Source organism: Chiloscyllium plagiosum, unplaced genomic scaffold (assembly GCF_037043375.1).
Source record: "Chiloscyllium plagiosum isolate Xiang-an unplaced genomic scaffold, Cpla_swu_hap1 HiC_scaffold_4, whole genome shotgun sequence".
Taxonomy (NCBI): Eukaryota; Metazoa; Chordata; class Chondrichthyes; order Orectolobiformes; family Hemiscylliidae; genus Chiloscyllium; species Chiloscyllium plagiosum.
The window spans coordinates 20,220,331-20,233,570 of NW_028270142.1; the positions used below are offsets into that span (position 1 = coordinate 20,220,331).

The 13,240-nt window shown below is 44.7% G+C and overlaps 1 protein-coding gene across 6 annotated transcripts in view; it reads right to left on the bottom strand.

The window, feature by feature from the left end:
- The window catches only part of LOC122549360 (lethal(3)malignant brain tumor-like protein 4), a 312,681-nt gene that overhangs the window by 277,965 nt on the left and 21,476 nt on the right, over positions 1-13,240 (bottom strand). The window contains exon 1 of one of the 6 annotated variants that reach the window (XM_087986021.1): positions 5,957-6,110. The exons of the other annotated variants lie outside the window; for them this stretch is intronic. Coding sequence (XP_087842147.1) covers positions 5,957-6,013 — 57 coding nt within the window. The 5' untranslated portion in view covers positions 6,014-6,110. Of the gene's footprint in view, positions 1-5,956; positions 6,111-13,240 lie in introns of those variants that run through there. 6 annotated transcript variants of the gene reach the window in all.

Sequence of the window (13,240 nt, forward strand, 5' to 3'; positions counted from 1 at the left end):
TGCCAATGCAGTCATCGATGTAGCGGAGGAAGAGGTGGGGAGTGGTGCCGGTGTAATTACGGAAGATCAACTGCTCTACGTAGCCAACAAAGAGACAGGCATAGCTGGAGCCCATACGTGTCCCCATGGCTACCCCTTTGGTCTGGAGGAAGTGGGAGGATTCAAAGGAGAAATTGTTAAGGGTGAGGACCAGTTCGGCCAAACGAATGAGAGTGTCGGTGGAGGGGTACTGTTGGGAACGTCTGGAGAGGAAAAAACGGAGGGCTTGGAGGCCCTGGTCATGGCAGATGGAGGTGTAGAGGGATTGTATATCCATGGTGAAGATGAGGCGTTGGGGGCCGGGGAGACGGAAGTCTTGGAGGAGGTGGAGGGCGTGGGTGGTGCCTCGAACGTATGTGGGGAGTTCCTGGACTAGGGGGGATAGGACAGTGTCGAGGTAGTTAGAGATGAGTTCAGTGGGGCAGGAGCATGCTAAGACAATGGGTTGGCCAGGGTGGTCAGGCTTGTGGATCTTGGGAAGGAGGTAGAACCGGGCAGTGCGGGGTTCCCGGACTATGAGGTTGGAAGCTGTGGGTGGGAGATCTCCTGAGGTGATGAGGTTCTGTATGGTCTAGGAGATGATGGTTTGGTGATGGGGGGTGGGGTCATGGTCAAGGGGGCGATAGGAAGAGGTGTCCTCGAGTTGGCGTTTGGCTTCAGCGATGTAGAGGTCAGTGCGCCAGACTACCACCGTGCCCCCTTTGTCCGATGGCTTGATGGTGAGGTCAGGATTGGAGCAGAGGGATAGGAGGGCTGCGCGTTGTGAGGGTGAGAGGTTGGAGTGGGGGAGTGGGGTCGACAGGTTGAGGCGGTTAATGTCCCGGCGGCAGTTGGAAATGAAGAGGTCGAGGGCAGGTAATAGGCCAGCGCGGGGTGTCCAGGTGGATGCAGTGTGTTGGAGGTGGGCGAAGGGGTCCTCGGAAGATGGGTGGGAATCCTGATTGTGAAAGTAAGCTCGGAGGCAGAGGCGACGGAAGAATTGTTCGATGTCACGGCGTGTATTAAATTCATTGATGCGTGGACGGAGAGGGACGAAGGTGAGTCCTTTGCTGAGGACTGATCGTTCGTTCTCAGTGAGGGGGAGGTCTGGAGGGATGGTGAAAACTCGGCAGGGCTGGGAGCTGGTGTGGGTGTAGAGCTGGGAGTGGGGTCGGAGCCAGTACCTGGAGTGGGTGTGATGGTGGGGGGAATGGGGGTAGAGTCATGAGCAGGGGTAGTGTTCCCCTCGGGGTTCTGGGGGGTGGGGATAGTGACAGTGGGATCTGTGGGGGGCGTGTCAGCAGAATGCAGGTGAGTGGCGCTGGTGGGGGCGGAAGTGGTGGCAGACACGGCAGTAGGGGTGGCGGAGGTCACTGAGCGTGTGGCATCAGCGATGATGTGAGGGCCGGAAGTGGCTGTGGGAGTGGCCATGATGGGGGCAGAAGTGACATCATCAATCAGCGTGGGGGTGGTAGCTGCATCAGCCGCATGGCTAATGGTGTTTCCGAGGCCAGGGGAATCTTCTGGAATGTTTGAGGAGCGCTGGTTATGGCGGTGGGTAGATAAAAGTTTGTTGTACTTACAGTTTTTGATGTTTGAGATGGAATTGAAATACTGTTTGTTGAGAGTATGGATTCTCCTGAGGATGTAGTACAGAGTGGGTCCTTTGCAATTCTGAGAGAGTGTGGCCCTCAGCTGAGGCAGGGCTGACTGTAGAGAGGTTAGGTGCCAGCGCATTGCTGCGAGCGTGGAGCGGAGGATCTTGAAGGAGAACTGTTGCTGGTGTTTTTGAATCTGTAGTCTGTACTGTTTGTCCTGTTCGGGTCCGAACTCTGCTGGTTTAAAGGTGATCCAGAGTCCGTGTGGAATGAGGTGGTTATGGAGACAGGCACTGAGGAAGCAAACGTGGCTGTGGTAGCGGGTTTGTTTCAGGACATGGTTGAAGAGCTTCAGGGAAGAGGAAATGACCTGGGAGTTGCAGTGAGAGAGAGACTCCCTGAGATTCTTGTAGAGAGAGGAGGAAAACTTCTTCAAGGCAGGCATCCTTGCAAGAGGATTCGCAGTAGGGTTAAAATCAACGAGGTAAAAACAATGACTGCAGATGCTGGAAATCAGATTCTGGATCAGTGGTGCTGGAAGAGCACAGCAATTCAGGCAGCATCCGAAGACAGGCAAAATCGACGTTTCGGGAAAAAGCCCTTCATCAGGAATAAAGGCAGAGAGCCTGAAGCGTGGAGAGATAAGCTAGAGGAGGGTGGGGGTGGGGAGAGAGTAGCATAGAGTACAATAGGTCAGTGGGGGAGGAGATGAAGGTGATAGGTCAGGGAGGAGAGGGTGGAGTGGATAGGTGGAAAAGGAGCTGGGCAGGTCGAGTGTCAGTTCCAGGAATCCGGGTTGTTCTTGGGAATGATTTGGCAGGGTCCAAGGTGGGAGTGACATCCCTTGGTGTGGAGAAGCCCAAGACAGACCAAGAAACTGAGGAGTTAGGACAGAAATATCCTGCTATTTTACCAGACTGTGTAGTAACCAGAGCCCACTATTATAAGACACAGCATGAAGCAAAAACTAAAGAAAGACATGAAGGAGTTGAGGTTCAGTTCGTGGATACTCTGCTTGATGTAATAGTGCAGGAAAAACCTGAACAGGTAGAGGGTCAGACAGACTTGTTCAGTGCTGAAAGGCGAAGGGATTTGCAACAGCAAGACAAGGCGATAAAAGATATGTGGATGCGTACTCTGAAAAGGAGGCAGAGCATATTCTGGAGGGTATTATCTGAAAGATAGAATCCTAACATGGAAATGGAGACCATGGCAGGATAGTCCAGAGGAGAAATGGGCTGAAGTGGATTAAATTGGGTTGCCGGTAGCATACAGACAGGAGGTGTAGCACATGAACTACCTGCAGGAGGCCACCTAGGTGTACAAAAGACTCAGGCTAAGGTACAAAAACATTTTTATTGGCCTGGATTGCGCAAGGATGTGGTTAACTTTTACCATATGTGTCATACATGCCAAATGGTAGGTAAGCCACAGGCAGTAATAAAACCAGCACCTTTGTTGCTAAATCCCACATTTGAAGAACCTTTCATGCAGGTTATAATTAATAGAATATGGCCCCTTCCGAGAACTAAAAGTGGGAACCAGTACTTAGTAACCATAATGGATGTGTCTACCATATTTCTGGAAGCAATTCCATTACGGAGTGTCAAGGCAAAAAGGGTGGGAGAGGAGTTAGTAGCTTTCTTCACACGGTATGGATTACCCAAAGAGATTCAGTCAAACCAAGGGTCAAACTTTACTGCTCAGCTGTTTAAGGAGATTACGGATAGCTTATGTATACAGCACTTTAAATCCAGTGCGTATCATCCTGAATCCCAGGGAGGCTTCAAAAGGTGGCATCACATTTTGAAGACCATGTTGAAAGCATAACCAAACTCTATGTGCTCTGTACATATGCTACATAAATACTTTTCTTTTTAAGAACAAAATTCTTGAGTATCCAAGAATCCGGAATATGCAACTGATTCATAAAGACAAATTCCAACTAACAGCTCTGGTGTTTGTCTGGTGCCTCAGCCACACTCAACCAACATTACCAAATAGCCCATCTGGTCATTATCTCAAAGCTTTTTGTGAGATTTGGCTTTGTCTCAATTGACCAATGTACAGGAAGCCACTCAAGAGGGCAGATTGAGAAAGAATACAACAGCATTAAGTAACACCATAGCAAGGGTGATTGACACCATTCTCAGCAGCTAAGAGTTTGATGTCAGATGTTGGTATTGATCTGCAGAGTTTGGAATATCTGCTGAAGGTTGGAGAGGAATTTGGAATGGGAAGGGAAGATCCTGTTAACGTGTTCCAGGAAGGTACCAATGACACTGGGAGGAATAAAAGAGGTCTTGCAAAGTCAGTACAAGGAGCTAGGTACCAAACTGAGAAATGGTACTTCAAAGATCACAACCTTTGCATTATCACCTGAGTCACATGCAAAGTGACACAGATCAAATCAGATTAGAGAGGTAAATATGTTGCTCAAAACTGAAGTGGAAGAAGTGCTCTCCAGTTCATGGTACACTGAAAGTGGGGAAAGTGACATCTGTAACCATGGGATGGTCTCCACTGGGATCATGCTGGGGCCAGTGTTCCCATCAACTGCATATCCAGGAGAGGGGAGGTGTTTCTAAACTGAACAATGGGCAAACTTATGAAGATGACACCATCCAGGACAAAACTCCAGCCTGATTGGCATGACATCCACAAGCATCCACTTCCTCCATCTATGACGCTCAGTAGCAGCAGTGTGCACTAAAAGATAGGGCGGCACAAGTGGTTAGCATTGCTGCCTCACAGCGCCAGAGACCCAGGTTCAATTCCTGCCTCGGCAACTGTCTTTGGAGTTTGCACATTCTCCCCGTGCCTGCGTGGGTTTCCTCCGGGTGCTCCGGTTTCCTCCCACAGTCCAAAGATATGCAGGTTAGGTGAATTGGCCATGCTAAATTGCCGGTAGTGTTAGGTGAAGGGGTAAATGCAGGGGAATTGTTCTGGGATGGTTGCTCTTCGGAGGGTCAGTGTGGACTTGTTGGGCCGAAGGGCTTGTTTCCACAATGTAAGTAATCTAAGGTGCACTGCAGAAATTCAGCAAATGTCCTCAGCCAGCACCTTCAAAACCCATAACCACTTCCATCTAGAAGGACAAGGGCAGTAGATACATGGGAATACCACCACTTGCAAGTTCCTCTCCAAACCATCCTGACTTGGAAATATATCACCATTCCTTCGCTGTTGCGGAGTTAAAATTCTGGCATTCCCTCCCCAAGCGCATTGAAGGTCAATGTACAGCACATGGAATGCAGCAGTTTCAGAAGCCAGGTCACCACCAACACCTTCTCAAGGGCAGCTAGGCACAAGCAACTGGTGAATGGCAATAAATGCTGGCCAACCAGCAATCCCCATGTCACATGAGAGCATTAAAAAAAACAACTATTCTTTCCGCTTAGCAGTAGCCTGTCTGTAAGCATCTTCACTGAAGGACCTCACAGCATTGATCAAAAAGCAAAGAAAAGCCTTCTCTAAGCTGTAGATGCTTCCCTCAAACTTAAAACAATCCTTTCCCAACCTTCTGAAGTGGAGCTACTTTATCTTATTCAGTTATAATATTCAACCAACGTACACAAAAACCACTAATTTAAAGTCTGAGGTCTCAAAAATGGTTTTAAAGAAATCACAGTGGCAACAGAAAAAAATTACAATTGTCAAATTCAGAGAAAACTAAAAATCCAAACATATAATAAAAAAACTAAAAATGTGTATAATTCATATAATCTTAACCACCAGCAGTCGATAGATTCTTGTTAAGTAACTGGTTTAAAGGTCATTGGGGATAGGTGGAAATGTGGGACCGTGGGTTTGAGGTTACAATCAGATAGTACAGCAAGCACAAGAGCTTGAATGGTGTACATGCTTGTGCTGCTGAATTTCCAAAATTATAGTGATAGTACACTTCAAAATACTTCACTGGCCAAGAACAATGCTCTATAAATACAATTTCTTTCTTGTCGTCTCATTCTGTTTCTGACAATAGAGTCTGCAGGGTCAATTTTTTTGTCCTTATTTACTTTCTCATATGTACCGAAGACTTAAGACAGTACAAGACTGCTTCAGTCTTTATTGCTGTGGTGGAAAGCACCAGGAGATATTTCATGCTGAGGCTTTTTATAGCTCACTGAGGGATGGCTCTCTCTTACAAAGGAAACTATTCTGTGGAAATTTGCCACTTAAAATCGTTTCCAAATTTCAAATTAAATTTAAATTTTGGTTGCTACATTACTGATATTGACAATATTTCTACAGCCATTTAAGAAGACAATCAAGTCAGAAATCACAATTCAAGTTCCATAAGCAAATAGTTAATGCACATTCAAAATGAAAATAACAACCTGGTTATGTATTTTCACAGCTTCAACTTGCTGGGTTTTTTTCCATCGGAAAATCATCCCATTCTTCAATTAGCAAATTCAATGACTATTCAATGCATCAACTTGCAATCCTTTCTGTTTGACGCAGTACATTGGCAACATTTTACGATTTTAACAAAAGCAGGCCAACTGAATCAGTACAACGGGAAATTACTACTCACTGCAGCTTACTAAATCCAGAAATAGCCTGCAATAAAGCAAATGAATAATGTATTCAGTGCAATCACAACTTTATATGATTGTATAAAATAACATTTACAGTATTGAATGCTTTACAAGGTTCAATCATTTTGATGGCAACATTGCAGCAAATAATTTATCATGGTATACCTCATACAAGTCTTTACAAAGTCTTTCCACTGTTCATTTCTAAGTAATTTGTTTTTGACTCAAGGATCTGAGGAAAACGGATCACAAGAATGAATAAAATCACAGGATCACCATCTATGGGAATATTGCAGGCATCTAAGAAAATCTTCAAGTTTTTAAATGATGCCAATAAAGAACAAACCATGTTTGAAAGGGCTGAGATAACAAGGCAGAGGCAATATAATATCCCTAAGCATAGCACAAATGGTATGCAAACGAGAAACAGAAAGAGCATGTTTTAAAGCAAATAGAATTCATTTTAAGTGGGTTTAATATTTAACAGAAACAAGATTACAGTAATCTGAAAACTAGGAAAGCTAGTACAGGGAGTTGTTCATTTACACTCACACTAAAATCAATGCCTTGAGAGGATAGGACCACTTTTTTAAAAACTGAAAGAAAGAAGAGCAAATGGTACAGAACATAAAAGTCAAGTCCGAAGAGTGTGTGGAAGCAGTGGCTGCCTTTGGTGCATTGGTGCCCAATATCATGCTGGAAGCACATCTCAGGACATCAAAAAGAGTGTTCTGAACTATACCCAAAACAAGTTTTAAATTCTTGGCATATCCAAATCAGGACTCCGATGTTTGCTTGCTGCCCCCCCGTATTGAACATGTTTGACATGAAAAACTGCACGCTAGCTGAAAACTGGCTGCCCTTGAGCAAGCACAGCTTCTAAGAAGCAACATTCTTTTTTCAAAATAGTTACCTGAATGTGGAGTCAGGAGATGCAACATGAGCTCTACCCAGCACTAAACTGAAAGGGTCAGCTGCTACCATCCATTGCTTACCCATCATCCCCAACGCCTCAATCCTCAGCCCTTGTCATTATTACTGTGACACCTGTCCTCGTCATTCTTACTGTGACCCCTGTCCTCGTTAGATCACCCTCCTCTATTCCATTTCCTAATCATTCCTTTCCTCCCTCTCACACACGGATTGTCTTGGATTTCAGGCAGTGGCCTAAAATTCAAGTAATCTGCATCAGCGAGTTCCTTAGAAATCATCATACTGACGTACATGAGACCAGAGGTTCACAGTCTACTCATTCCAGTCCCAATTCCTTTGCCCAATTTATGTCAGGAGACCAGCACAAACCAATTTCTCAATGAAGATTCAGACTGATTTGTACATAAAACCTGAATTAAAAGCACAGCTGGAACCCTGCAACCACACTGTGGGAAGACTATTTCAGAAATATCAGTTGGTTAAGGTTCACTGAAGATGCTACTGATATTGGGAAATACAAACAATAAACTATTGCGAGATTAAGGAGTGATTTGATTTTTTTAAATCATGATAGGTCGAGAGGACAAACTGTTTTCATCAGACGAGAACTCTAGAACAAGAGGAGACACATTAAGACTACATGAAAGAAATGCAGGAAAAAGAAGAGCAGAAATGATTTTAAACAGAGAGTTGTGAGAAGATGGAATGCTAGACACTGGTTTTACACTAGTCAGTTAGGTCATTGAAGGAAAGAGAGATGAAAGGAAGAGAGATGAAGACTATGGCATTGGACAATCACAGCAACCCCATGACCATAGCATTTATGGCGGATTTAACATTAAACTGTAACAGCGTACGACAAAACACAAAACCAAAGTGTTGATGCAGCATAAAGGGTGATGAAACTCAGCTTGTCATAATTTTTGGGGTCTGATTACAAATTAGGTGGAGAAAAGGCAAGTTATTTAGCCCATCCAGGAAGACCCTATCGCCCTCTCTTTGTGACCTACTGTTGTTTTTGGAAATGATGTTAAGATGTTCACACCTGCTGAACCTTCAGTCCATTCCATGTGCTGATTATTTTTTATGGTGGAGAAGTGATTTTTGAAGAAGAGTTTTCAGACCCTTGGAAGGGTGTGGATGAGCTACAAATACGATGCTTTTGTTTGAGGAATTTTGAAGTATAAACGATGGTTAAATATCAGAGGGCAGTAATTTCAGAAACCTGGACAGTTCAAAACAAGTGAAAGCAAAGTTTAAAGATGCTGAAGGAAATTGACAAAGCAAGGTTAGGCAGATTATTCTCTCTGGTTAAAAGTTCAAATATCAGGAACACAAAGCTGAAACTTGAACATTAGAGAACAGTCAGTAAGTCAGAAGTTCTCTTACCATAAATTTGAAATGACTTGTAGAATAAGTTATTAAAAGAGGTCACATAAATATGCTCAAAACAAATCAATGTGCTTTTGGACAGAGTTGTACGCAGAATGCAATAGGAAAAGGTAGGTGAGATTGATCTTGAAACATGACACGGACTTGTTGGTATAGCAGACTCCACGGGCTGAGTAGCCCATTTCTGCTTCCATACCATATGGTTTTATGATAGATAGGTTCTTAATTGGTAAAGGATCAAGGGTTATGGGGTGAAGGCAATCGAACGGGGTTGAGAAACATGGCGGAGTGGATTCAATGGGTTGAATGGCTTAACTTTGCTCCTAAATCTTATGTTCTAGCAATCTTCCTCTGGGTCAAAAATGTTTGTTTTATGTCCTTTTGCAGGTATAATTCATTTCAGTACATTTGAATTTATTCAGTTTGGTCACATCACAAACAAATCTCAGGGAAGTTCAATGCGGTGATACAGAAAGTACACAGACTGAACACAGAAGCAAATTTCATGCTGTGTTAGGCAGAAAATTATGGGATTAAACAAAGTCACTAATACCTAAAGTAATGATATTTTGGATATATTGTGTGTTCGACTCAAAATTAAAATGAGGAAAAATTCCTTTCCAAAAAACATTCAATTCCCTTCCAAGATTGAGAGTTGGAAACCGAAGCGTGCTGGAATTTTTGGACTCTCCAACTCTGAGGTAGTAATGGTTTAATCAAGACACAGCAACTGCACTCTCTCTTCAACAAGTCCACACGCTCGCTGACCTCCCCACTCCATCATCAACTCTCGGAGGTCTCTATGCTCTCCCCTGCTGCCCCTAACCCAACTCTGAGATCTCACTAAACGGCCTGTGACCATCTTCAAGTCTTGATATGGAGTTAGACTGGTTAAGCACTATCCTGAGACAGAGACAAGGAAGGCATGAGAAAAAAAAAACAAGGATTGTTGATTTTGACTTCTGCGTGACCAAAAGTACAGCACACTAGACAGCTGCCCTTTCCAGTGGCAAAGTGCTGCCAGCCTCGTATCTGGTTCCCCGGATTTGTTCGCTGTTGGGTAATCTCAGTTGTTCAGGCATTATGTTTGACCTCAATAAATCCAAAACCTTGTTTGTAGAGAACAAGAAAAATGTTCTTGCAAATTTGCAATTCCAATCACTTCCTTGATCCACATCAGAATTGACACAGAATAAGAATTATTTCAGTCTTTGTGAAGACATACCCCACTGCACCTCCAATTCATTCCTCCCTGAAAAATTAAAGCAATTTCCGATCCCACACATTACAGTATCACACAGAGAGGAGTGATCATTATAAAAGAAAATTCACAGGGAACAATAATGTTTATGTAAAGGAAAGCATGAAATGTACATCAAGGAAGAGGGAATAAAGGGATTGAGGAGTTGAATTGGAGGAGGCAATTATCATGGAATCCCTACAGTGTAGAAGCAGGCCATTGAGTTCACACCGACCCTCCAAACTGCATCCGATCCAGACTCACCCTGCTCCGCCACCCCACTCAATCCTATCCCTGTAACCCTGCATTTTCTATGGCTAATCCACCTACTCTGCACATCTCTAGACACTATGGGCAATTTAGCATTATCGATTCACCTAACCTACACATCTTTGGATGGTGGAAAGGAACCAGAGCACCTGGAGGAAACCCACACAGACACAGAGGTGTGGGGTGGGAATGTGCAAATTCCACACAAGTCAGCTGAGGGTGGAATCGAACCCGGGTTCCTGGTGCTGTAAGACAGCAATGTTAACCACTGAGCCACTCTCCCGCCTTAGAGTGACAGTGTTGAACATAAGCATCTATCTTGACCAGAGGTCGAAGGTACACAAAGCCAACATACCGGGACGTCCCATCGTGTTGGGAAATGGGACCCTATGTGAGAATCTCTCTGGCTATGTGGAAGGCATCTTGAAACCTATTGTACAGGGGATCTCCAGCTTCTGTCGCGACACTACGGATTTCTTACAGAAACTCAGCACCCATGGACCAGTCGAACCGGGAGCATTCTTCGTCACAATGGACGTTTCCGCACTCTACACCAGCATCCCCCACAAGGATGGCATCACAGCAACAGCCTCAGTACTCAACACCAACAACTGCCAGTCTCCAAACACCATCCTACAACTCATCCGCTTTATCCTCGATCATAACGTCTTTACCTTTGACAACCAATTCTTCATCCAGACACACGGAACAGCCAGGGGACCAAATTTGCACCCCAATATGCCAACATTTTTATGCACAGGTTCGAACAAGATTTCTCCTCTATGCAGGATCTCCAACCGACATTGTACACCAAGTACATTGATGACATTTTCTTCCTCTGGACCCATGGCGAGGAGTCACTGATAAAACTACACAGTGACATCAACAAGTTTCATCCCACCATCAAACTCACCATGGACTTCTCTCAATTGTCTGTCTCATTCTTGGACATGTGCGTCTCCATCAAGGATGGACACCTCAGCACCACACTCTACCGCAAACCCACAGACAACCTCACAATGCTACACTTCTCCAGCTGTGGTGTAAAATTCCAAGCAGTGGAATGTGGTGAAACGGTTAAAAATTATGTCCCAATACATGTGTGAATCTAACCGGAATGGAGGTGTTGCTTAGTCCCGTGTGAATCTTATTACACACCTCCCCGTGTGAATCTTCTTATCTGTATGTAACCAGAATGGAATGTGTTTTTTAGCCTTGCTCTGCTGTTCACATGAATGTTTATATCTGGAAAAGAGTATATCAGCTGGAAAAGTCTCCAGTTCGGTGAGTCTGCTCCGGGGTTACGTTTAACCGCCGAGCGTGGGTTGTTGGCAACCGCTCTACGAGAACTGACGGCTCCCAGTTCCGGTAACATGTAGAGTGAGTATAAGCCAGACCCGTTGTGGCGACGCTGCGGGGAATAAAATGCCCATATTCTAGCAGACTCGCCTCTTGGTCGTTTGTTCTGTGTCAGACTACTCTCCTACGAACCTGACCTTGAGAATTTTTTAAAACACCAGCTTCCACCCAAAACATATTAAAACAGCCATTCCCTATGGACAAACCCTACGCATACACCGGATCTGCTCAGATGAGGAGGAACGTGATGGACACCTGGAAGTACTCAAGGATGCCCTCACAAGAACGGGGTACGACCGCCAGTTCCGACGTGCCACAGCGAGGAACCGTAATGACCTCCTCAGGAGACAGACACAGGCTGCAACTGACAGGGTACCCTTCGTTGTTCAGTACTTCCCAGGGGCTGAAAAATTACGCCATGTTCTTCATGACCTGCAACACATTATCAATGAGGATGAGCACCTCACCAAGACCTTCCCCACACCTCCACTACTTGCCTTTAAACAACCGCCAAACCTCAAGCAGATCAGTGTTCGTAAGAAACTGCCCGGCTCTCAGGACAACTCCATACAACCCTGTCATGGTGGACGCTGCAAGACGTGTCAGATTGTGGACATAGATACCACTATTACGCGTGGGAACACCTCCCACCTTGTACATGACAGGTACTCATGTGACTCAGCCAATGTTGTCTATCTTATACGTTGCAGGCAAGGATGCCCGGAGGCATGGTACATTGGGGAAACCGAGCAAAGGCTACGACAACGGATGAATGGGCACCGCACAACAATCAACAGACAGGAGGGTTCCCGCCCAGTTGGGGAACACTTCAGTGGTCCAGGACATTCAGCCTCGGACCTTCGGGTGACCATCCTCCAAGGTGGACTTTGGGACAGGCAGCAGAGGAAAGTGGCCGAGCAGAGGCTGATAGCTAAGTTCGGTACCCATAGGGAGGGCCTCAACAGGGACCTTGGGTTCATGTCACATTACAGATGATCACCATTACACACACACACACACACACACACACATACACATACACATACACATACACATACACACACACACACGCACCCCCTCACAGACTTAAGACACTCTGCACTCACTACACACACACACATACACACAAACACTTTCTCACACTCACAACCCCCACCCCAGACAGACACACACACAGACAGACAAAGACCCACATGCACACATATATTTTGTGTGGTGTATTTTTTTGTACTTGCAGTTACATTGCACATTGCTCAAAAACTGCATATATTCATGTAGAACTCTGAGCTCAAAAACTGCATGAATTTATGTAAAACTCTGTTATCTCACTTTTTAGATTAGAATCAATCTAAACATCAGGTCATAGACAGAGAACACAGGGGGCTAACACCTTCAACATATTGTCTAGCTACCACCATTGTTAACAGCTAACCTGAGAATGCAACTTTAAAAAAAAGGTTTTGTGATTTACACATGAAAGAAGTGAAACTATGACTGTATTCTAACAGATGAAAGGCTTAACAGACAATCAATTCTTCAATGTATAATTTCAGTTACATCACACTGCAAATTTTTGCTATAAATTCTGTGTTACGATCGAGCCCTCTACTATCACCTGATGAAGGAGCGTCGCTCCAAAAGCTAGTGTGCTTCCAATTAAACCTGTTGGACTCTAACCTGGTGTTGTGTGATTTTTAACTTTGTACACTCGAGTCCAACACCGGCATCTCCGAATCATGACTACTTGCCTGGAGGTAGTGAACTTATTCATTCCCCAGCAATTGCTGCGGTCATCCATTTTAGAAAAGTTGTTTTACAACTAAGAGGTTGCAACTTGGGCCTACACTTACAATCTAGGTCAAGGGTTTTAAAAAATGGGACCTAAG